Raw genomic sequence first — 26,257 nt, forward strand, 5'->3', positions numbered from 1 at the left:
CCTACCACGTAAAATATTTGGTGGTAAATGCATTAATTTAAGCTTATTTAGGGGTATAAGTATCTTCAAAAGTAGAGTCAATCTGGTAAAGATAATGTTATATACGCAATCAGCAATTTTGAAAGCCCCGAAAAACATTCCTGGAGGTTAAGCCATTTTTTTTTTCATTTTGTTGGCCAGTGTTATTCGTTATGGCAGAATTTGGTGTCCCGTCATCTTATTCGCATACGGCCCGACTTGAAACTATCGCTAATCATTTCTTCACTCAGCATTTTAATCTGTCATCCGTACTCATCCACTTTTACACCATGTTATCGTGGATCATAGCTACACACAAAAAAATCTGGTAGATTTACAAAGAAATTTCTGTAAATTTTACAACGAATTACCGGTCGCAGCCAATAGCAGCGTGTAGCTTGTCATTTTACATTTTGATATGTAATATTACATTAATTTAGCTGCTAAGTCAAGTTACCAGAATTTCTTCGCAAGGTTACTGACAGTTACTCGCTACGGCATTTTACCAAGCTATTGGCAAAATTGATTAGCTTCCAAGCCCCAGCAACCAGTGGATACGTGGAAGTGCATGTCACTGTGATATCATTCTCGTTGCGATTTGACCTGATTCAACCTCGTTTGCGAGACTGGATTAGGTCACACGGAACTGGTTGACCCTAGTACCAATTTCGGTATAGTGCATAGTTGGGTGCAAGAAGCAGCTGACAATGTAGTTACACCATGGACATTATATTATAAGGCTATGGCTACACGGTCGGTCTCGGCGGTTAGATTTGTTGTAACAGATAGGGCTAATGAGTTACAAAAATCAGTTTAGGATATATAATCTTATCCCTGAAACTAGAAATATCAGCACAGCAGCAGGCTCAGTTGACCATTTCTTAATGGTGGACACGGCGACCTATAATAGGTTACCTTAGGTTGCGCGTTGCGGGTTTTTCTGAGATTCGTAGTAAACAACCAACAATCAACTGTGACATCACAAATAGCGTCCGGTCAGGTAAGTAAGTAGGGAACCACACGTGGAGCAATAAATATCAATATATACGAAATTAGATGCAAAAGAAAGGGACTATAGGTGCTGATAGATGTTTCTGTATGAAAAACCAACCTGGATTGAACATTATAACGTGGACAGTAAATATTATTGGTGGCATATGTGAGCGGATGAATATCACTTATTTCAAAGTCGTCTGCTTGTCGAGCCGAGTAGCCGACTGGTCGGCCATTAATATTAAGCTTTGGGCATGCAAAGGCTGAGGGTGCGAAGCTTGTGACTTGTGATTGAAGAAAGTAGAGACTTTCGTTGAAGATTCTCAGGACTGATGAATGGGATGCGCATCGTAAAAGGTACAGTAGCCTACTGTATAGTATTAGTTACCGTGAATATCGACGACTGTGCACACCACCCGGATGACTTTGGTTTTATGATTTAAATATTTCAGTCGCCCCATTCTCAGTTCTATTTTGGGATATTAGTCGACTTGTATAATGACCTGCGACACCACATACTCTGCCGCGGAGTAGTTGAAACTGTTAGCTTGTTATTGACATTTATCGGGTCATAGCTTAGATATGTTTTCATCCACTGCTCGATGTTTGGCTCACATGCCGCATCAAATGAGGCACCTTTTCTTTCAATACATTGATCATTCTGCTATATCATGTCAAATGAGGAGTCGTCAACTCACATGTACCAGTACCGGTACTTCAAAACTTGTTATATTTTTGTTAGCCTATTTGTCTTCGTCTTTATAAGTCATGTCTAGGTTAACAACTTGGCTTAGTATAGCGACTTACGCATGAATTATTTTTAGTGGAACTGCAAGATACTAGTCACACAGAAGGAATGAAGACGAGAAAAAGAAACAATTGGAAGTTCATCCGGCGTTGGAATTAATTCACCTTTTCTTAGGACAACTCGTGCTATATTTGCCTGCCTCCTATACAGGAATTATACCTCCAGCAGCAATACTTTTTCATCGTGAATCATGAATGAATATACAGTTGTCCTAATGTCGTCTTGAGAGCGTGAAGAAACTTTTGCGGTATTGGATAGGTATGGATGTAGGCTGAGACGTGAATTTACAAGCTGGCATGTAATCTGATTTACAAGGACAGCATGTAGGGTTGTAGATAGGTAGGTAGGTAAGGCGGTAAAATTACAGTCTCGGTGGTAAATGTACAGAAGAAAATGTAGATTGAATATACCAGAGGTGACTGTAACATTACAGTCTGGCATGTAAAGTTAGATCATCGGACGGTTGTAAGTTGAATTTACATTGAGTGACGGTAATCTTATATTACGGCGAAGTGGCTGGCCACCCTGTTTCCAGACATTTCGCGGTAAATCGAGGTAAATTTTTTTTTCAGTGTATAATGAATTTCAGGGGTGAGAAATCGTCAGCGATAAAGTAGGACAATGCAGATATTGTGACGTAACAAGAATATGGTATTACATTTACAAATAAAACTGTTCTCTCATGAGTAGGGCAGTTTTTTTGGACATGTCAGAAAAAGTCAAAATTCTAGCGTTAGGTCCAAAAAATTTTGCAACCGGCATTTCGTTCGCATCGTAGATGTTAACACTGTCGGTAAACTATTTATTCGGCAGTTTACATCGTGTAGCCTACTTTATAGGCCCACCGTTGTAGTCGGCCCATCGTCTGCTCATTGTGAATAGAATAGTATATTTATATTGAAATGAACCCGAAAATATTCGGGTTCATTTCGGTATGAAGGCTTTCTCATCACAATCGTTACATTGTGTGACGAAATGTGTTCAAGGCCCGAGTTCTAATGAGCAAAATTAATGTTATCTTGCGAAATCGCGATTACTTATTCATTCAATCGTAATTGTAATCGACTACTTAAGGAATTGACTGTAATCGTAATCGTAATCGCGTCATTCAGAAGTAGTCGTATTCGATGAAATTATCTAATTGACCCAACCTCCAGGAATTGTTGGGATATACTAATTGTGACTTCGGATTGTATCGTTCAACTTCACTTCAACGCCCCGTAATAATTTCGATGCATGCTATTTAAAATTTTAAATACAATGAATTGCGTCGTCCTACAGGCTTCGCTGTAGTATTTCTCCGCTATCGCGAAAAGCGTATACTGGGTTGCCTGGCATGCAGGTTTCGCTAAACGCCGGATAGGAAAGTCCATATCGGTTGAAGCCGCTTAGAGACAAATAAAGTTTTAGGGATCTATCGCTAAATACAATTGTAGTTCTGATAATAAATGCAAATTAACAATATTGTAATTTTGAATACGCAAGTCTGAGCTGGAGCGAAAATGAGGATATTTAATTTATCAATGTCTACCGTCGAATAAAGTTGACGAATATCCTATTTCGGGAGGATTTGAGTAGAATCTTATAGAACCATTTGGAAACGAACACAGAGATTCAACGCCTTTCGGAGGATACGGTCCAACTGAAAATAAATAATAATTTCTTAATCAAATTAGAAACCACAACAATGACAATGAAGATGTACGTGTACTTACATGAAATATTAAGGGTGGAAGTTGACAAATAGCTGGACGTAGACTTGGGAAAGTAATTCGTGAAGTTGTTCTCGAAATAGCAAGATACATTTGCTCCATTAAGTTCAGGGTGAATCCGTATTATAGGAGTGTTTATCTGAATATAAGTGAAATTGCGATGGCGGTTCGGAGATCCGTGAGCGTGAATGTGACATGTAACGCGTATAACAATAATAGCAGTAAATTCCAAGATTAATAGCAGTGGCTATCAACCGGTGTGCCACTGTTTTGCCGATTGGACTGCACAGGGGCGCAGCTTGAAAATGTAATAAATATAATCGACGTATTCCAAAAATTGAGGAATCCGAGTTATGACTGTGGCATTACGGGTAGTTCTATTAGTTTTACCCAATCAGGACACGGAATGTAACCTGTGATAAAATGAACAGGTAGGAGGATGTCGAAACGACCAAGTAGGGACTCTCAATCTGACACACCCTCAACCTAATGCCTGTAGTGTATTAGTGCAGGCTTATTGCGTCCATGGCTCTAACAAATTCACGGCATTCCGAGTCACTTCAAGTCCACTCAAATCATTTTCATTTTGCCATCGAGTTAGCCCGAGTTTGAGTAATTCTAAGAAAGGTCGCGTCTAAGTCCAACTCACAAATTTCAGTCACAAATCGTCTAAGGGTCCGGTTTTGTCATCATGAATTGGAAATGTGGCGAAATAGTGAATCTTCCACTGCATGGTATAGCGCAGGGGTCGCCAACTCAAAACGAGTCGCGGGACACTTTTCAAAATTCGTGAAGGCCGCGGGCCGCAAGACTTCAATATCGAGATAAAAATAGGCAACGCAGTTTAGCAACCACGTTTTGATAACTCTGCGACAGTACAACGCTGTCTACATTGTCCAATTGCCCATCATATCGGCTTACTATGCGCTCAGAAATCGTGAGTAGTCAAGTCATGTTATGAATAAGCACAGGAACCCGTATTCAAGTCGCTCGAAGCGCGAAGATTTTTCTCTTATTCATGACTGAATTTCGTCGTTTATATCAGTATATAGTTTCACATATTACTATCAAATATTTATCCTTTCCCAGCCCATTTGATCAGATTCACCGGTAGAGTTGATGCAGGGGTGTCTTCGAAAATTTAAGGAAGTTAGTAATTCTGTGCTGCATCTTTGGGTGGACCAATTGTTGTAAGTCCGCTTTGTTGCATGCTGTTATTTCTCGACCTCCCATCAGGATTGTCGGTACAGTGGAAATATATTGGATTCGCCAAACGTAGGCATACCGGAAACAAATTTCCTTCGTGATGAAAACACGCTTTCAAATTGGCATTTCTTTATGGGGCGCAGCATTTTCCTCTGCTGTTCGCATCTGTACTGTGGGGTTCGGATTACAAAGGACACAACTATATTAAAATAAAAAATCGACTCGCGTTGAACCGCGCGTGTCTCGAAGAAAATGTAAAGAATAATTCAAACCTCTCATTAATTAGGGAGCCAATTCGTGAATTCAATTTGCATATTGACGGCCGCACGATTTTTTTTCTACTGCCGATATTGGGGTTACCTAGACACGGACACGGTACTTTCTGGAAAACTATCTTCTAGTAAATCTAGGTCTTTTGGGGAGCCTGAAGTTGTTTTCGAAGCGTGTCGGTCTTGGCAGTGGTGGGCCATTGCACGTCAAGGCAATATGTTCAGCCCATTCATATCAGCAAATTCTCCCTCCGTGGAATAATATTACCATCACCTAGTAAGAAATAGCGTTATTGGGCACAGGAGAATGGCTTACTTCGAACAAAAAACAGCAATATGTTTAAACTGAAATCAACTTCAGCATTTCAAAATGCTTTACTAAGCGTTCTTCTGAAATTTAAAAATCAGGTCGCGGGCCGCGTGTTGGTGACCCCTGGTATAGCGTTTGCAATTGATGTGATAGTGAAGTTTGATGAATAGTTTAAGGCAGCGGTTCTCAATCGGGGGTCCGCGAAGCATTTTCAGGGGGTCCGCGAGACTTCCGAATTTGCAAAATGGAAATTTTTAAATTTTTTGAATTAGAGAAATCACTATGAATCTTCGCTTCAAACTGCTAATGCTTCAGTAACTACATCAATAAAATGGCGGCATAGGAATAAATATCCTACTGTCTAAACCAGAGCTGTCTAACTAAAATTACGTCGCGGGCCGGATTCAAACCTTCCAAATGCTCGCGGGCCGCACGCTTAGCTTTTCACTTGAATGCTTTATCATCAAGCATATATATATAATAGTATAGTACAGTTGTATCACGGATCATAGCCTGGGTTTTATTCTAGCAAGTATTGCAACACCTTTATTCGCGACCATTGGAATTGACGATGATGATTATCTGGTTGAATACACTCATGAACCGCTGCTAACACAGTGGCGGTAACGACGCTACAAGTTCACTTACTTCTATGCTCCCTTTGCTTAATTCGTAATCTGGCGTTAGCCGTGTGTATGTGCTGTGAAAAATACAGGAGCTTAAACTGTAAACGCGGACTTTGGAATTTGTTGTATTCTTGTTAAATCACGATCATCGCGACCGCCGACCGTGCACTGATATTTGATATATATTTTTGTGTGAATAGTATATCATCCATATAAAGTTCATATCACAGCCCAGCATTGTCGTTTTCGCTTCTGTGAATATAATTACTTTTTAACACATTTTCCCATAAAACTCAGCTCACCGTGCACTTTTTGCCTTTCCGAAATTGAGGATAAATGTCACCGATTTGTTCCTAGTGGTAGCAAGTCAGTCAAAACACCGTAGTCAGATCATTCTGATGTGACCTATGAAAATACTCGACATTTGCTGTATTGAGGGAATATTTAACAGAAGTATTTTCTTCAAAACAAATCAACATTTGTGACAAATGTGCTGGATAATGCAAGTATTTTTCAATCTACTCAGAATGGCTTCGCGGGCCGGATAAAATCATCCGTCGGACCGTATGTTTGACACCCCAGGTGTAAACTCATTTTAATTAGCATATTCCTAATAGAATACTGCGGCAAACATATTGCTGTTTATAGATGTTTTGTTGAGGTTTGTTGAAAATAGTTTTTTTAAATAATCTGTATCAAAAAATGTATCAATACTTCATCACGGAATCCATTTTCTCCTGTGATATACATAACCACTATTTCAGAATATATTGAAGATGAGCTTCTATATAGAAATGACTACAGTATGGAAGTGATAACTTTATTGAAAAATCTGTTTCTCAATGTTGGTGCCATATATGTCGCGGTCGTGCTCGAAGGTATCGTCGGAAGCGTTCGCCACCAGCTACCTTTGTGGAAATGGATTTTCGGCGCTCGTTCGTATAAAATTGAAGGCGTGAATTTTCAAAATACGACCACATATTTCAAGCAATAAGAAATACAGCTGCAGAAGTCCCTTTGAAATAATAAAAGTCTATTCATATCTCCACATATAGAATGATGTTATAATTTCAAGAACGGTCATTTTGTTGCTGTTTATCACTAGCCTTGAGTTGGTATTTGAACAAGGTAGATGACGATTGCACAATAATTTAGCTAAATTTGAACTAAAACTTCAGGGGGTCCGCGGGATCTGACACGGTGCAAAAGTGGTCCGCGACGGCAAAAAGGTTGAGAACCACTGGTTTAAAGCTTTCGGAGCAATTTAAGAGGGAATTTTCACTTTAGAACCTGAAATGATATATGTGATACTTATTCATTGTCAAATTAACAAAAATCTAAATTGTCGTCGCGGGCCGCACAATATGCTATGGCGGGCCGCGTGTTTGAGACCTGTGATTTAGAGACTATTTTTTCGGAAGATTACTTCAATTAACACCACCTCCTTTAAGCTACAGAAAGAGTCCAATTACATTTATTTCATCACCGTTGATTAGTGGGCTCAAATTTACCACGATTTCCAACGCTTTTTAATATTAGATACCGTACCTTGCAATCATTTTCAGAAATTTTAATTCATGGGTGTTTTAATAACTCTTACAAATTGAGAAATAGCTAGACAGAGAAAATGCCGTACAGACCTAGATTTGTTTTGCTACATAGGTTAACAGAGCACGTTGAACATGAAGCGATTCAATATGTGAAATGTCACCAAGTGCACTAACAAGGAGTACTTTGGTATGACGTTGAAACGGTCCGCCAGCATTAGGCTGAAACTTCGTGCTTATGGACTCAGGTAAAGTCTAAATGATGCAATTTGTAATCCCCGTAGTTTTGTGCGAGCCATGATGATTGGTATTTTTACATGAATGAGATGTAAGGTTGGACCAAAAACGAAAAGTCATAGCACTTCCTCAACATTTACCCTGTTTTAAAGCCATTTAGCCATTCCCCTTAAATTCCAGTTGCAGCTTTACGTCCCTGCCAGATCTGATTTCGAATGATGCTACGAAATTGGATGTAGTGGAATATGTAGACGGCAATAGCATATGCTGCGGAAAATCCAGTACCACCGACTCCTCAACATTATTACGAATACAGAGTGAACCAACGACTTTTTACTCGGGATCAGCTCAACAACGAAGGTCTTGACTTGTGTTGAGGCGACAAAAAAAACGAAACTGTGGGGATAACGTGGAGGTGATGTTCACGAACGTTCTTGGATCTAGGATAAGCATGAGCATAGTAGTTCAGTATCATCGCTTCCCCAAAAGCAGGGAAAATGTGAGTGAGGAACGAGGTGGAAGGTTTCTCCTATAAATCAAATAAATGGCAGATAAATATCAAGATAGTTAGGGTGCTCACTTTATGACTGCCAGCTGCCTGTTACGAATCTATCCCCATCAAAATAGTACATGAGGACTTTTCTGCAGATGACTTCAAGCTAATTGGAGGTAATAACAAGAGTTGTATCTAAGAACTTCAGTAATGTTTATCCAGTTATTGATTTATTTCTACGGGAATATTTGAATACTCATTGGCAAACAAAAATATTGCTTGCTTTTCTATTTCGTCTGTGCTTACAAACTGTCGACGTTTTGTAGATTCAGGCATAATTGGTTTGTTATTACCGAATTACTGCAATTTGTTGTTCACTTCAAGCACATTAATCGGTATAGGAAGCTTATTGTCACAAATTACAATATATTAGGAGAATCCTATGAAAGGGCGAATAAATTGGGTGTTTTTGTGTTCGATATGCGGAAAAGAATAGATTTATGCAGCACAGTTTCATTCCGCCGATTTAAGGTGTTTTACATTTCTCGCATGCTCATGATTTCAGCACAGATATATAGGCTGTTAGGATAAAATGTAACCTAGTTCGAATAAAATAATAAAATAACATAAAATTGTTCAAATTCGGTAGAATCTTGAAAAATAGAGCCAATCTGCAGAAACAGTGCCATTTTCGAGCTTAATCGTTAAACCTTAAACGTTCGCACCTACCATGATGATTTTTTTTGTTATCCACTGTAATCAATGAAAGTTTTCAGAAATGTTCCTTTACTCATACTGACAACAATGCATGCACCAGACTAGGGGGAATCACGATTAGTAATCTTAATCGATTACGACGATTACGCCATTTTCAGTAATCGTAATCGCAATCGAGTACATTCGGAAAAAATCTGAAATAATCGTAATCGACTAGCTCCCATGTCAAATCGATTTCTTCGCGAAAGAACGATTACTTTCTATTTGTACAAAAAGTATAACGTAAACTATTGAACATTCGTGAGCAAGGAAGAGATGTGATATAAGGTTAATGATTTTCAAGCACCACTGCTCATTATTACGTCAGAAGCATTAGCGTCACACGTCATTGCGTAAGAAGTATCCACCACAGGTGGTCAAGGTAGTCACCGTCGCTACTCAAGTAGAAGTAGAAGTAACGCCGAAAGTTTTACTCAAGTAGAAGTAGCAGTGGTGGTTCACAAGTAAGTAAGTAAGTAAGTAAGTAGGTATTCTACGCTTATTTTTGCCTACAAAACTGAAAACTGTCAAGTAGAAGTAGACGTAGTTTAAAATCATAACTACTTAAAAAGTAGTGTGAGTACGCAAAATCTACTTCAAGTACTTCAAAAAGTAGAAGTACTTCGTTACTGACCACCTCTGGTATCCACACATAGCACATATATATATTCGATGTATATTGTAGTGTGATTGTAAGAACTCCCTCCATGCTGTATATCAGGTTATCAATACAATCCGGACGCCACTACCATGCAGCAGGATAGCAATCACTACTCTGCCTCGTTTCAAATAGCAACATATTCATTCATTGCATTAATGCTTGGTTATGCTTAGTTAAACACAGTTTGACCGTTGCTGGTTGTTGTGCAGTAGGTCACCGGACAAAGATTTGATATTTTGTACTCGTCAAATAAAACTTTACGACTTCCACAACGATGCAATAAAAATCAACACCTGCTGATATATATGATAATTGGGCCGTTCTTTGCCGTTTCTCGTAACGGCAGCTTACAGATCTGTATTAGGTGGAAGGCAGAATTTTATGTTCACTTTATCATATTCTCATATGACTCTTCTTGAAACGTGCGTCACTCATTATTTCGCAATCCTTTACTCAACACTTGCACCTAACGCCGTAGCCATCCGCGTATATACCATGTCATCGTGGGTTGTAGCAAGAATCAGGACCAAAACAGCAATTCGTCCCTCGCTACGTTCGTTGGTCTTGGACCTCATACGGCGGTCCATTTTCAATTGAAACACGGAAATTTTGTCAATAATACTAGTTATTGCATTATGTGGTCAGATTTGCCTGTTGAGCTGGGGGCACGCAATTGATAATAATTATAACATCGGGTATGTTGTTATAAATATACTTTAATATGCGTTGATAAATCGTGACCTCCGGTTTGCCATGCCTTCATTCATCCATTCATCCATGCCTTCATTCCTCTATGGATGCCCCGGGTGGCATTTGTATTGTGGACTCGGATTCAGAGGATAGATGCGAGTATCAGTCTTGCCCACCCATCGCGGCTATTGACAATGGACACATACCTAAAGTTTCGGCCAAGGTTTTTCTTTAGCAGCACACTTCGTGGAATCGCATGTTGGCCGAAACTGCATATGTCGTTTGGCGTGTCGTGGCGCGGTAATGATCGGCACCGAAAGGCTTATTCCTATAACATGCTTTTTCATGAAGGGAGAGGTTTGCATTTAAAAATCATGCAATCTAGAGCCATATAAATCACGGAGCTCGAAAAAAAATTCAATTTAAATCCTTCGCAAATACTCTCTAATTTATGTTGGTTTACAAAATACTTTTGAGTCCCCTTCGAGCTCGCTCCCCACCCTATTGTGGAGTTTGGGGTTACGGACCAGGCAAGAATGCAAATCGTAGGGTGAGGTGAATTGTTCTCCATACAGTTGAGCAATGCTAGTTTCATTATGACGTAACAAGCAAATGACGCGTCATCTATTAGGAAAGTTGTTGCCTCATTGGGCCTTTCATTGCAATCAATATATTGTAATGTAATATATCTTCTAAGATTAGTTATAAGAAGCAAAGTAAATGTAATCGCGAGTAGTCGTGATTACTTATACAATTTAATCGTAATAGTAATCGCGTGATTCAGAAGTAATCGTAAGCACAATCGATTACATTCGTGAAGTATTCACCCCATGTCTGTCAGGCACTGCTTCACTTTTCTCTTCTTACCGCCACTGTTGTACATTTACACCTTACTCCACTGGTTCATACAAATGGCTGCAAAAACAAATGTCGTCCACACCTTTTTTTGTTCCCATGCTGTGGTGAGGACCTATATAGACCACATTCAAAACTGCCTGACTTCTCGTCAGTGTGAAATGGTATCTATCCCAACATCGACTCAGCGATAAGACATGTGCCATATCATGATTCAATATCCGCTCTGCTTCCGCCTCATGGCGGTCTTGTATCTGTTCCTTATGATTTTGAACACAGCGGTGGTATAGGAAGTTTGAGATACACCACAGTCATAGCCGTGTCATAATACAATCTAGAAGAAAGTTGGAAAGCAACTCTATTTCCCAGCAACGTTTCAACGAGCTCATAAGAGATTTGCCTTCTTCCCAAGAGAAGACAGAATTGTTTTCGTCTAGTTTAAAAGAAAGTAATTTGCATGAGGGAGATGTAGTAGCCGTTCAATTCAAATGAAACTTGGACCTTAGCGCCGCATTTAAAGTGTAGATGGATATCGTCGCTCCGTTCCAATATTGATAACTTTTTGAAAAACGCGGCGAAACACAATTTTGATTGCTGGGATCCTTTCGTCGACTATTTGAAGAGACATTGAAAATCTATTATTGATTCATGATGGGATCGATTTTTCGGAATAGCGTTGTAATTTTCATGAAGACAAGCTCTCACCGTTATACATCGTACGATTTTCAAGTTGTCGCAACAACTGAATGAATGAATTTATATCAGCATACAATTTACAAATCACGTAAACCTGATACGGACGAGGGGTCTCGTTGATGGGACAATGTATCTTGGGAGATCACCAATTCCATACCGACACTCAGTAATATTTTAATATGTATATCAACGTACAATGCAGTGGCGGCTCGTCCTATAGGGCAACTGGGGCATTGCCCCACCTAAAATTCTGTTCAATAACAATTCTTTACCATTTATAGACGCACACCTATCTATATAAACCGAAATCACAGCGAAAATCGTATACTTCTTGTCCTTTCGCTTGTAAATGCCCATATATAGCGAAGTCTATGCGAAAATCAAATTCTCTTCTGTGTTTTCGCTTTGCGAATGCCTAGCCGGGGCTTGCCCCGGTAGCGCTCATAACAAGCTTTCACTGTCTATTCTCTCAAAACCGCGCATAATAAAGAAACGGTGATTTACTCTCTCCTATTCATAAAATTACCGAGCAACCGGGGCACGATAGCTCTGTGCCCTTAATGTGTGATGTAACAATCGTATCTATAGCTGAACTCTGTTACCGTCATATGCGTTTAGTCGACCTTTGTTGGTATAGGTCGATTTTAATGGGGTTTCACACCATGAAAACTCTTAAAACTTGTTATGTCATGTCGTGATGGTGGTATTTAACACTGCCCCAAGTTTCAGGGTTTCTACTTAAAGTTTAGGGTAGTAATTCCGTTTCCGAAGTTGAGTGTGTGCTGATCCGTCATGTATCGCAAACAGATTTTACTCAAAAGCCGGTATTGGTATCCATTGGTTTTGACGGTGTTCAATACTGAGATCGGTTATGACATTTGGCACGGTAAGTCTTAATGTTAGTATCGAACGCTGTACCAAGTTTTAAGTTTGTCACTGAACTGTGTTAGTGGTAATTTCGTTTCCTAATTCGAGTGAGAGCTGACTCGTCATTTATCGCTAACAGATTATACGCAAAGCCGGTATTGGTCTCAATTGATTTTAACGATGCTCCTTACCTAGATCCGTCATAAGCTTTTGCACGGTATGTCTTGATTTTAGTAGCGAACGCTGTGCCAAGTCTCAAGGTTGACACTCAATGATTAGGGCAGTAATTTCGTTATCAAGGTCGAGTATGGTAAAGATGTGCTCCGATCTGACACTTTAGCCTACAACACATTGCGGATTTCACGCAAAAGCCGGTGTATCTGCGGTAACGTTAAGTGAGATGATGATATCATTCTCAGTTTGCATTCAAATATTTACTTTGATCGTATATTCTCCAATGTCAATTTCACCGTGAAATTGTGGCCTTCAAGCCATTTGCGTACAACCCCTCGTCACTTGATCAGCCTATTCCTCAGTAAATTTTACGCAAAATTCGGTGTTGGTCTGTTCGCATTAATTTTGACAGTGTACCATACCGAAAAGGGCCATGAGGCCACTTCTCGATAATGTCATGTAACAGTGTACCAAGTTTAAGGCTTTCATCCACGTATTTATTCGGTAATATATTTTTCAAAGGCGATTTCGCAGCAGACCTATAAGACAGTAATAAAAACGTATGTGTCGTGTTACAGTCTCCAGTTTCAAGGCCAAAATCTCTTATGCTGTACCGAGACCAAATTTCCGAGGCTGCTATTCTTAGTCCTTTGCAATGATGTTTTGGATTCAATAGGACAGGCCCAATCTATGAGATAACAATTGCGTATCTGTCCGAATTCGTTGACCTTTCCAATTAGGCTTATGCTATCTCTCGAGTTATAGTCATTTCCATTTCTGCAGATAATTAGTCAGATCTAATGCGAACATGAACCGTGTTGAATCTTTGTTCCGTACGCCGTTTACGCAGTTACCACACTTCAAGTCACAGCTCACCAGCGGACCTCTCGTGGCACATACGTTAAAATCACTGTTGCCGGGAATTCATGTTACCGTACCATCATTAAGTTACTTGTTTACGTTGGAAAACGCCATTGTGACGTCATCTTGATAAAAAGTCGCTTGCAGCCCTTGCCCCACCACCCGATATTGTCACGAGCCGCCACTGGTACAATGGTACACACATAGTAAGGTGAATGATATTTAGTGGGTCTCTTCAACGATGATAAGAGTTGAGTTGATTTTTGGGAATATTTGCAAACAATTTGTAGTAAATATGCAGTTGTATTTGCTATAATTTGTACGCAGACATCGATTACTTTCCATGTCAGCGAACGGTGGAGTCAACACTTGGAAAATGTATTTGCGTGAGATAACTTCATATACACCAACAATCAAAAAACACCAGACGCAAACCTTGCTATATTATATAAATATAACCACGGATATTGATATTCAACAGCATCCATAAAGGTGTGAAGCAGACTAACCATTTGTTCTCGAACCAGGAATTTCGCAACATCACTTATGAGCCTTCCTCTCTTCGCCGAACATTTAAAAAAATGCAAATTGCTCAGATCTGACGCTGACCGGATATATTCCAAGTTTAATGTTCGTTGATAAGGCTTATCGCGAATTACCAGCGAAGCAGAAATAGCTGCAATACAAGGTAATGAGCGAATGCTGAACATACAATAAAAACATTCTCTGATGCATTTATAGGCTATAGATAGAGAGAGAGTCTTAATAACCGCGGTATTCAGGATTTTACCTGCGAGTTTTTGAAATTGATTTCTCGACGCTTGGCAATGATCTGCTCCCCTAGTTAGTACTCCAACTTTACTACTCAATTATGGTCTTCAATATACATAATAAATTTAAATAACATTATCTATCGAGTCAAGATGGTGGTGCCTAATAGGTGGATGATGGATCTGATCCTTACGGGCCACGCATACAGGGCCGTAACTACTGCATCGTAAACTGCCGAAGGGGGCAAGCTTGAAGGAGGTCAAACATTTTTTATGCAAATCAGAACAAAGTATATAGTACTTTCATAAGAATCGTTCTCATTCAGAAAATATTTCTTGCACTTCAATATTGCTAGATTCCTGAATATTTCTAACGTCACTGCTCCCAATAAATGATGTATGTAAAATTTACAGAAATTTTACTCGCGATTTAATAAGTATATTCCTAATATCGCTTCAGGTATGGTTGGATTCGATTTAGTTCAAGGGTATAAAACCTGCGGATGCCTAACTATTCGGGTCCGGTTTATTGCCGAACATTGCTGCGGTACTCAGACTGATGCACATGAAGTTTCGACCAACATGCGACTGCGGGCGCAGTGTTGTTAAAAAGGCCGGCGGCAAGAATCCTGTTTGCAACAACAGCCTCCGCGTGTTGGCTGAAACCTGCGATATTATATCGATAGTATGTATAATATAAATGTCCAGTGAGGTTCGATCAGGGAACGCAAGTGAGGCAGTGCCTCGCCTCAATCACCTGTCGTCTGGATGAGTAAGAGAAAATGGTGACACCTTCAATGTTTATACCACCAGTAATTATGTCTATTTTCATGACTAACTATCTTCGTGTAATTGCGGATCAGGCTCACAGCAGAGAGTCACTAAATATTCACAAACGAAAAGCTCCCCTTTAGATCGCCTAGGCCAGGGGGTGGGCAATTATTTTTCTCCGCGGGCCAAATAAGAAACCGAAAATATGTTGGCGGGCCAAATCATAAATTTTAGCTGTATTCTCCAATGTATTGATTTTATTTCAAAATTGAAAGCAGTGATTTACACTAAATGGTGCTCAGTGGATGTGTTGATATTAGAGATTGAGGAAGTGACGGTTAATTACCAATAACATTTTTATTCGCCGTCATATTTCGAAACAATGTTAATCAGGATACGTTTTGAACTCTCTTTAATCCCCTATCCACGTTTTTCTACCCATACATTAAAATGTATGTGGGATGGTCGAACAGCACTTCGTCAGCTCCCCTTCAAAAAAACGTTGGTTTTGGGCCCTCTGTCGAGGTATAAACCAAAGTTTCCCCAGACCAAACCCCCATCGGGATGCACGTTTTTAACACTACTTTTGAGCGATTATTTTTGTATCGCCAAAGTGTCATAAAATAAAAGACCCACACGATTCCAAATTGGTATTTCTTTACTGCCAAATATTCCCTATGGACAATTGGACATCGTGGTTTTCGGTCAACATAAGGGCGGTCCTTTTTTGCAAAACTTCATATGTCTTGGTGCGTCGTGGCGAGGTAATGGCTGACGCCGAAATGCCCAATTCTAACATCCATTGATCACTAAATCGCAGGTAGGGCGAGAAAAAGTTGAAAGAAGTCGCATAAATTAAGAAAAAAAAACACTCTATAATTTATATTCATTCACGAAATAATTTTGAGCGCCCTTCGAGCTCGCCCAAGCCCAATTTGGGGGGTTTGGGGTGCGGCAGTTACGGTCCTTAGAATACTATGAAGCTTATTGTCTGAGTCAGTGGATTCCGAGCAGTGTACAGCTGGGTGAATTGGCCTTGTTGTTGAGCCAAGCTTGCAATTCTTCCAAAATTTGCCGTCCCTTGACCGAGTATATGGATGTCTTCGTGTTTTTATCATAGAACCGACTCATATTATACTCGTTAAACACGGCACAAACTACCAAAAGGACTGGATACCGCTGACTCAAGTAAACAAATATTTATTCCTCCGGACTTTCTTTGAATTTCAAAATTCCGCTTTCTTTTTTTGACATACTTGTGGGTGATGATGACTCATAGAAATCACGAGCATTGATTGAATTGTTTTACGAATTAGGGATTCGGAAACGCATCGCGTAACAATTTGAAACACAGACGGTTTAATGCGTAATGTGGCAATGACAATAGAGAAGATTTGGTGACTTCTTGTGACCTTAATTGTAACGGCACAATTTTCTGCATTATTACTTTATTTCGAATCTGGATTAAACATGTGAGGTAGCCAGTGGTGGCCCTACGATTGGGGGGGGGGCTGGGCGAGACTTCCGGGGGCCCTATAAGTATGTAATCACAGCTTCTAATTGGTACAAGGATTTCCCCGTCTTTCCGCTACAAACCCCTGAAAATAGCGCTAAAACCAAAGAGGGGGGCCCTTCGACCAGGAGGGGCCCGGGCGACCGCCCACCTCGCCCACCCCAAAAGCCACCACTGGAGGTAGCCTACGTATAGGCTGCGTAATCACGTCATGTTAATGAACAGGCTTGCTAGTAAACAAATTTGCGGTTCAGTTCATACATCCTATGGTTTTGGTCCACGCAGCAACATTAAAAATTAAGTTTTATATTTTGAATTTCAAACAACATTTCGCGGGCCGCACAGAATAGCTTCGCGGGCCGCACTTTGCCCAGGTCTGGCCTAGGCCCGGGCAGGTGTCTGACTTCAGCGAGTTTATTCCAAGTAGTTTCTACATCTTCCTATCTTTTTATTGTATCGCAGTCTTGTGGTGTTTTAAATTGATTGAAATTATTATGAAACTAAAACTTTTGAGATTGGCGATGAGCATGGTCGTTTATTGTTGCCATTGCCATACATAGAGTGGTCCGAAGTTGAATTGCAAAGACTTTCAATCAAAGATGTTAAAATGACGTGAAGAACTGTAATATATGAAAAAGGTTCACATTGCTGATCCTACCAAAGTTCGTTTGTGAACGTGAACCTCGCCTTCGCACCATCCCTAGTGCGAACCCCTGGAAATTCTGGTTGGTGTGAACGTGAACCGTTTTCAAAATTCTATGTGAACATAGTGAACGCAAACCTGAACACAAGCCACAGTCACCCTTCGGCAGGAATTCCGGAGTGAACGGGATCATTTCAGTGATTCCAATCGTTATATCAATGGAGATTTTATTTAACGTTCATGTTCACTATAATTTTAGGATGTGTAATGATACCATACTCACGATAAAGGCAGATGACATTATCAGCATCTCTCCAAGTAGTATTAATAAGACATTGTGTCTGCAAAGCCATGCTTCCATTATTGAATATAGCCCGGCCATTCTCGGGGCACACAATATCAACAACGTCCAAATACCGTGCAATGGAATCGTTGCGTATGGAAACCGCCAGCATTGTATTTTCACAACCTATGTGCAACAATTTAATCACGTTATTTGGATTCGCCAATCATCAACTACAAATGAATACATAGATACATAGCGATGTTAAAGTTTATCAAGTCAATCTTCAATATGGAGCTTCTTGTCAGCAGAACAGGTTAACAGTAAAACGTAGTTCTTGAAAAATTTCCACAGGAACACGAATTAGGATTTAATTCTTTTACTGTGTATGCTCTAAAAGCAATCATGTCTAAATCTTTGATTTTGTAGTTACCGTCCAGATAGGCCTGTATCTCTGGCTTACTTGTTTTAATTATATAGAGAATACGTGGCTATTCTTTTGCAACAAGTTAACGCATGTGTTTTCACGGTGAATTGGTCTTCCCTTATCAAGCATCTTTTTAAATAATATTAGGTTTCAAACAGCAATGTTTTCAGATTACTGTGTTTTGAGTTTTAGTCAGTATTATAGTTTGATTCGAAAAATATTCGGAATTATTTCACTGGTAAAAGTCATGGCGTGTTATGGATTCGCTGTTTTTATATCTGACGTAAATTATCGAACATGTGTGAGGCAACATAATACGAGTTGTAGGCCTTCATACTGGTTTCGGGTACCATTCGCAAACGTTGGAATTAATTACTCATTATTCGCAATTAGAAAACGACATCACATGATTGAATGCGTGATAATGAACACGAATTTAGTGTGTACACATCGGAAGTTGAACCTAACGTATCAGGAAAAATTCCATTACCTTTAAAAGAGATCCATGCGAATAAAGTATACCTGGAACATCCTCGCCGGCCACGACTCAACAATCTGATAGTAGCAGGTAGATCAGATGTTTCAATTGTTAAATTGAAAATCACCGACATATTCCGTACGGTTCCGATTTGGTTATAGGCATAGTAATATGCCACTCTGTCACCTGTTTCCTGACCAGTTGCCGCCGCATTTACTACAGCGATTTTGATTGTTGAACCTACATCAGTTCCTGGATGTAATTCTTGAAGGACGTACCTCTTTTCACATCCGTAAGGACCCACGTCGCAGGCACTTACGAGACTGACGGAAAAATTTGATCCGACAGCTCTCGTTACATTTTCTGAAACGCGTAAATGATTTTGTCAGAATGAAATTGCTCTAAGAAACCGCGCAGTAGCCTCCAAAAATGCTCATGAATACGGGATTTTCATGGAATGACAAGGCTCAGTCATACTACTTCCCAATACTTCAAGTCAATAACAAATTACTATAAAAATATTTATGAAAATCATATCTCACAATTATATCAATAGCAATTTCTGACTATAACTATTAATCTGGAATAATAGGAGAATCCGCCATACATCCTGCCAGGCCGGTAACTTCCGATCCCAGTCAACAAAAGTGTGTGTATTCAATGCCGAACCAGGCGAAGACAGTGCAGGAGAGAAGTGAACACACCCGCTTTGACATTACAGTGAGGCGGCACCTCTGATGTACAAAAACTGATCGCTCTCGAATTCGAAAGATCGATTGTTCTCCTTTTCCATCGGTCGGGCAGAGAGACTGATGTCAGCGTTATTAACCAATCTAATTGCGCTTGATTATCACGCGGCTTCAGCGTGACGTTTCTTCTACCTAGCATTGCCAGGTTCGTGAGCACTAGAGCGTGGAGTGATTATGATGTCATAAGTCATCGGATGTTGTTTACCGCTGCAAACTTGAAGTTTGAATTATATTATAGATAACTTAGGCTTACCATATTTTGGAAATGTAAAAAGAGGACACTTTTTCAGAAATTTCAGACATGCAAAACTGGAGAAGAATTCTCAAAAACCGGTAAATTTTTCCCACTTCGTGATCGGTTGACTAAAAAAAAAAAAAAAAAGGTCATCACTTCCGCTTTCCTCTCTACATTGCCAGGTGGATGACTAAAAAAAAGGTCTTCTTTTCGCTCAGGGCTTAAATCACCACTTTTCCCTCCGAAATAGCTTCACTTCTGCGCTAATTTACGGCATATCACTCGCGATTTCCTCTAAATCTGACCTAAATTTTCAAAAAAGAGGACAAAATCTCAAAAAAGAGGACAAAAGGGCGTCTTCCGAGGACACTTTCAAAAAAGTCAAAAAAGAGGACGTATGGTAAGCCTAAGATAACTAACCTACGGATAGATACCAGGGTTGTAACCAAGTCACAAGTCAATCTCAGTTTTATAGTTTTGACCCGAGTCAACTCCGAGTCCAAGTCACTGAGCAGAGGGTCGAGTCCAAGTCATAGTATTATGACTCGAGTCGAGTCCAAGTCATTGTGTTGACTGCCAGTTTCGAGTTAAAGGCTTGTTAAATCCACTTTTTATAACTCTGTTTGGTGATATCGAATGGTTCGAATTTATAATATACTAATTTTCGTCATTTTTAGCAGTTTCGGGACGCATTTTTAAGTACCAGTACCAAGAGACGAAATCCCAATAGTGTGATTACTTTACTATTCCTCGAAATTACAATGAAACGTCGGTCTTGGCCTTCAGAGTCTCGAGTCATATGACTTGGTTCGAGTCATGCGCAATGACTCGAGTCCAAGTCGAGTCAATACACAAATTGACTCGAGTCGAGTCAAGTCATTTCAGGATTTTGAGAAAATGACTCGAGTCAAGTCGAGTCATCTGAAAAACGGGACTGGAGTCGGACTCGAGTCGAGTCATGACTCGAGTCATTACAACCCTGATAGATACCCAACACCCGTCGCCACGCTTGCTTGCTCGGAGGAAAATACAGCTCAGCAATCTGAACTCAACGTAATTGCCAATCCCATACCTGACGACCCGAGCGCTCAAATTAAATAAAGTTGATCTTATTAGAAAGCTACTGTCGCACTGATTCCGAAAATATACATTAAACTTTCATCAAGGCAAAAGAACCAGTCCGAAATAGCGTTCAAAGTCTGAAAATCGGCATTGTTCCAGACAATCGCATCGACGCACCACAATGACCATAACAATAACCCTTGCGTGAGAGAGAGAGAGAGAGAGAGAGAGTCTTTATTTTCATCCAACCGAAATACATAACACACGGCAGTGATGGTGGTACAGAAAATATGCTTGCACAGTATTCGGTATTAGATAGGAATGATCGATAAGACCGTGAAGGTCATCTAGTCTGATCACACCAACATCAAACAGGTACACTTGACTCTACGCAGTCTGGCTGTAAAAAAGGTTACAGTAGTTGAAAAAATGAAATAGAAGAAAAATTAAACGATGGTAGCAAATGATCAATGAAGCAATGTCTGGGCGAGGTAGGGCAACAGTGTTAGTGTAACGACAAGAGGTGATCAAGTAGGGCTTTTTTGAATCTATTATAAGGCAATTCAAGGATGTGTGGTGGTAATGCATTCCAGATGATAGGTCCCGAGTAGTCGATAGATCTCTTAGTTAGGTTGCTATTGGGTGGGGGTAAGTAGATATTTCCTTTAGACGAGGATCTCGTGTAGTGGGAGTGGACATTTTTGGCAGGTATGAAAAAGTCATTAAACACAGGAGGCAAACTATTGGAAAAATATTTGTGAATGACTTTTGATACTTCGAAGCGATATAGTTTGTCAACTTGCAAAATTCAGTGCTTACGGTAGTAAGGCGATAGTTTGGTACGTAAAAGTACAGATGAGATCAGCCGTATCGCACGGTTTTGCAGGGTTCGAATTCTGCACAAAAATGTTGTGCATGCACTTTCCCATACTACGATTCCATATTGCAGGTGAGAGTGGAAAAGAGAGAAATAGATGGTTCGTAGTACTGATCTGGAAACCAAAGATTGCAGACGGGTCATTATTCCCACACACCGAGCTAGTTTTGATATTGTGCATTCAATATGCTGCTTCCAGGACATTTTGGCATCAATGGTGACGCCAAGATATTTTGCTGAGTCACATATGGAGATTTGTTTATGATTGATGTCCACAGTGAAACTATGAATGGCATTATTTAAAAGGAGCATCTCGGTCTTATCTGCATTCAAACTTAGTTTGTTTTCTTGCAGCCATCTCGACACTTTTGGGAGTTCCCTATTCACAGATGCATGCAAATCATCGACAGTGTTGGAGGTAATGAAAAGGTGAGTATCATCAGCAAATAGGGTTGTGCGGAATAAAGATGCATTAACAATGTCGTTAATATAAATGAGGAAAAAAGTCGGTCCAAGGACTGAGCCTTGTGGCACTCCACAAGTTATATTTCTGGTAGTCGTTCTTAATGTCCCCAGTTTACCAAATTGTTTGCGGTTTGCCAGGTAGCTTTCAAGTAGAGTTGCTGCAATACCTCTGATTCCATAGTGCTCTAGCTTGTATCTTAAGATTCTGTGGTTAACTGTGTCGAAAGCTTTGCGGAGGTCGATAAAAATGCTGCAGCCACTTTCTTTTTGCTTGATGGTTTTGTAATAGTCCGTTACAATTGATAGTATTGCATGGTTGGTGTTGTGGTTTGATCTGAATCCATGCTGAGTCGGGGACAGTACTGCATTCAGTTCAAAAAAATTCTTGAGTCTGCAGTCAATCAGTTTCTCAAAAACCGTGGCAAGATTTGGCAAAACAGATATTGGTCGGTAGTTCGAAATTAGCTTTTTACAGCCTTTCTTAACCGTCTCCCGCTGGCGTGGGTATTTTTACCCCTTGCCGTTAGAGGGAAGTGTACTGTATTAGAACCACTATATATATCCCGTTCTAATCGTGCTAGGTCGCTGCTGTTCATGTCTGCGGATAGATATTGTTTGTGCAAGTTCATTGATACCATATAATTTGATATATATTATATCTAAGACGTCGAAATCGGATATCAAATACCGTAGATAAATATGTTGCAAAATACACTGTCTCGGTAACACGCGCGTCATTGACCACTCTCAGATAACGTACTGTATGTTTTGTTCTAGCCGTCTTAGAGCATAGTTGTTTCTTTCTGTGAAAAGCTAGTGTCCATACAAGTTCACACATATCTTCGTATCTGATATTAGTTACATATAAGGTGTTATAAATCTATGTGATAGGCCGCGTGACAAAGATATCCGCCGACCGCATCATTTCGCGGAAACGCGCGTTCCCGATACCCATCATATACCCTGTCGTATATTTGGTTTTACTCGTCATAGCCAGTTGTTGTAGTTTGTTTCTATGAATAGTGCTTGTCAGCCTCTGATTTTCTTGCTAAAACAGCTATACTAGTCATGTCTGCATCGCTCAAGGTTGCATTTGAAAACCGGGAAGAGTATTCTCGCTGCCTACCGTACCAGCTTCAAGCAGATGGATGAATACTGGTCACAAAACGGGATATGTATCGAGTTCTAATAGTGATATACCTTCATAGATTGTGTCTGTGAATAGTTGCTGCCTATACGATTCTAAATAATGGCTAATAGTCAAGTATAATTCGGAATAAACACAATATTACTCAGCGCATATACCTACGCAAAAGTGTTCATCTGGATATACAAAGAGCTGTCGTATAACGATATATATCTTTCGTTGTAGTAATGAAAGACATTTACGGATTGTCTCTTTCAATAGAACTAGCCAATCTCCACCTTCGAGGCCAAAATAAACAACATTAGTTATGCCTATGTCACCCCAAGGCCGCTTCTAAAAATCGTGAAGAGAATTCCTGCAGACTACCACACTAGTGTCAAACGCAGGGACGAATATCTGTAACATAGTGTGTTATATCCTGAATTTTATCGGTAGTAGACATTCTTAGATTGTTTCTGTGGAGAGTACATGCCCATAAGATTATATCTACATCAGACTAACAGCTAATAGTGATGTATATATCGCAACAAGACCAATTCGACACGCTGTGTATTCCCCGCAAACGTGTGTATCATGTCTGTATGAAGTGCTACCAACTAACGTCATAAACCTTACGTAGTAGTAAGATATGCGTTTGTGGTTTGTCCTTATGGTTAGGTCTTGACAATCTCCGTTTATCAATACTAAAGTGACCCATTTACGTGCTCTATAAGCTTTGTAAATGCCCAAGAAGGCTACGCTACCTAATAAATACACGCGCGTCACTCACCCACTCGCCGATGACTCATTCACTCTGCGGCCTGGCGCGTGTTTATTGTGCAAACCGTCAGTATTGTATCTATTGGATAATGGCGATATTATGGCGTATCAGATCGACTGAGCCATCTCCATAATCATGATTTCCTCGCCGATATGATTCACAAGAAGTCTATGTCACCAGATATCCATGTTAAGGTTTATAAAGAGTACAGCAAATGTAATACGTTTCTCATCAATGAATTCTCGGCTTGCTCTTGATATAAGTGGCCAGACACAGCGCTCGAAATGATTTGAGTGGCGCAATCGGATGCGCGTTGAAGTTCTGAACCGAACGACACCCCGCTTGACGTGGTCCAATCCCATTAAGGTACAGATTTTCGACTTCGAAAATTGAAGTAAAATTTTTCGAAAATTGCAGCCGGCGCCAATCGGTTAAACACTGGCATTACTCTGGCAGTTTTCAGTGCATCTGGAAAAATGCCTAGACGTATCGACTCATTAAAGAAAATGCATATAACATCGCCAATAATATTAAAGACTAGCTTCAGAAAGTGTGTTGGGATGAGATCGGGTCCTACTGCTTTGTTACTTTTCATTTCAGATAATATGATCGCAACTTCTCCTTCACTTGTCGGCTCAAGAAAAATGGATTTCTGAGGGCCAGGACTCAAGTACGAGAGAAAGTCATCGGAGGAGTTTGGTATTGAAGCTGCAAGATCCGGACCAATGTTGCAAAAATACTGATCGAACTTTTCTGCCACCGCAAGCTAGTCTTTGATCATGCTGCCATTCTCGAGTAGCTCGATGTCAGCAGCACTCTTGGGAGCATTGCCTTTAGTTAGGTTGATAATTTCTCCAACGGTTTTTCATGTGTTCTTGGGATCTTTGGAACACTCTTCGAATCTTTTTTGGAAGTATGCTTTTTTGGCATTTTCTTTCATATGCGTCACTTGGTTTGCATATTTTTTGTACACTTTTTTTCCTTCGCTTGTGCCTTGCAGATAGTAATGCTTATGCATCCAATCCCTTGTTTTGATCGCAACTAGTATGTCATGACCAATCCAGGGTTATGATTTCAAGCGCCTTGCATTGCGGTCGACTTTCCTAATTGGGAAAGATGTGTCGAGGGCTGCCCGCAGTTCCTCAATAAATTTTTCAAAGTGGCGATTGTAGTTGTCATTGTGAGTGGAGGAATTTTGTAGTTGTTGAAGGTATTGCTGACAATTTCAATATACTCCTCAATACCGCGTGTCTTCGATTGTTCAGAACAATGCCAATTTTCAGACTTTGAGGTGTATTTCGAGGCGGTCCCATTGTCCCGATCGGATTTTAATGTATATTTTCGGAATCAGTGCGACAGTAGCATTCAAATAAGATCAACTTTATTCAATTTGAGCGCTCGGGTCGTCAGCTATGGGATTGGCAATTACGTTGCGTTCAGATTGCTGAGCGGTATTTTCCTCCGAGCAAGCAAGCGTGACGACGGGTGTTGGGTATCTATCCGTAGGTTAGTTATCTATAATTATATTCCGTCCATACCGGCGAATTGTATTTCCGAGATTATAGCGTTGGAAGGGAATATGAATGAAGTTCTGCGTTGCGTTGTCAAACGACGCAATTATGTACAATAATGAAAAAAATAAAATTAACTGGATATTAACATCAATCCTAAAGAGAAAAACCATAAACACGAAAATATCGCTCGACATTAACAACGAAAGAGTAGATCGTGAGGACATTGAAAAGAAAACCCTGAAAAAAATGAAAAAAAGACTCGAGAGAATAACGCCGAACCCGGAAATACGCGAATGGGTTGAAAAAATAATACTGTATCTAGAAGAAATATCGTAAATCGAAAAGAAAACACAATATTAGACCAACTCGGGTTCCAAACGAGAGTCTGGTTAATCTAACAAACACCAGAGAGAAAAAAAGTGAAAAAAAACCCTCAGGGGGGGAGGGGGGGCTCGACAGAAAGCCACCAAACCACTCGCTTCCGGCGGTCAATCTCTGATCCGCAAACGGAAGTCTGGAATACACTACACTCTTTTGATGTTGGAGTAGTTGGTTGTAATAAGGTACATACCAACTACAAAAACAGCTATCTAGAAACAAGAGTACGCAAATAAGAGTAAAATAAACAAGAAGAAACCTTTAAATTATGTTTATAAACTGTTTGAACCCTAAGTTTGGAAAAAAAAAAAATGTAATAAAGACCCCGGCGGGAGGCGGCCCTAACCTAAGAGAGGGCCGCCAAACGCCGGCGGATACGGAGAGCCGTATAAAAAAAAAAAAAAAA

General features: G+C 40.0%; 1 protein-coding gene and 3 long non-coding RNA genes across 5 annotated transcripts in view; 2 read left to right on the forward strand and 2 right to left on the reverse strand.

Annotated features, from left to right (window-relative positions):
* The window catches only part of LOC145449103 (uncharacterized), a 70,936-nt gene that overhangs the window by 36,955 nt on the left and 7,724 nt on the right, over positions 1-26,257 (reverse strand). For both annotated transcript variants that reach the window (XR_013918135.1, XM_080327576.1), the window contains exons 2-6: positions 18,677-19,027; positions 17,760-17,945; positions 14,289-14,455; positions 3,535-3,670; positions 3,351-3,461 (exon numbers count right to left, since the gene is read on the reverse strand). Coding sequence is in view for 1 of the 2 variants with exons in the window: in XM_080327576.1 (XP_080183702.1) it covers positions 3,351-3,461; positions 3,535-3,670; positions 14,289-14,455; positions 17,760-17,945; positions 18,677-19,027 (951 nt within the window). In the remaining variant the exon portion in view is untranslated. The remainder of the gene's footprint in view (positions 1-3,350; positions 3,462-3,534; positions 3,671-14,288; positions 14,456-17,759; positions 17,946-18,676; positions 19,028-26,257) is intronic.
* LOC145449125 (uncharacterized) lies at positions 328-2,069 on the forward strand. Its single transcript, XR_013918141.1, has 2 exons — positions 328-1,368; positions 1,836-2,069. It is a non-coding gene; the product is annotated as an uncharacterized LOC145449125 (long non-coding RNA).
* LOC145449129 (uncharacterized) lies at positions 9,413-21,753 on the forward strand. Its single transcript, XR_013918145.1, has 2 exons — positions 9,413-9,617; positions 21,279-21,753. It is a non-coding gene; the product is annotated as an uncharacterized LOC145449129 (long non-coding RNA).
* On the reverse strand, positions 20,929-25,520 carry LOC145449131 (uncharacterized). Its single transcript, XR_013918147.1, has 2 exons — positions 24,397-25,520; positions 20,929-22,528 (listed from the first exon to the last, which is right to left on the reverse strand). It is a non-coding gene; the product is annotated as an uncharacterized LOC145449131 (long non-coding RNA).

Source organism: Botryllus schlosseri, chromosome 10 (genome assembly GCF_051294905.1).
Source record: "Botryllus schlosseri isolate E-star chromosome 10, Bs_hap1, whole genome shotgun sequence".
In the NCBI taxonomy this organism is placed as follows: domain Eukaryota; kingdom Metazoa; phylum Chordata; class Ascidiacea; order Stolidobranchia; family Styelidae; genus Botryllus; species Botryllus schlosseri.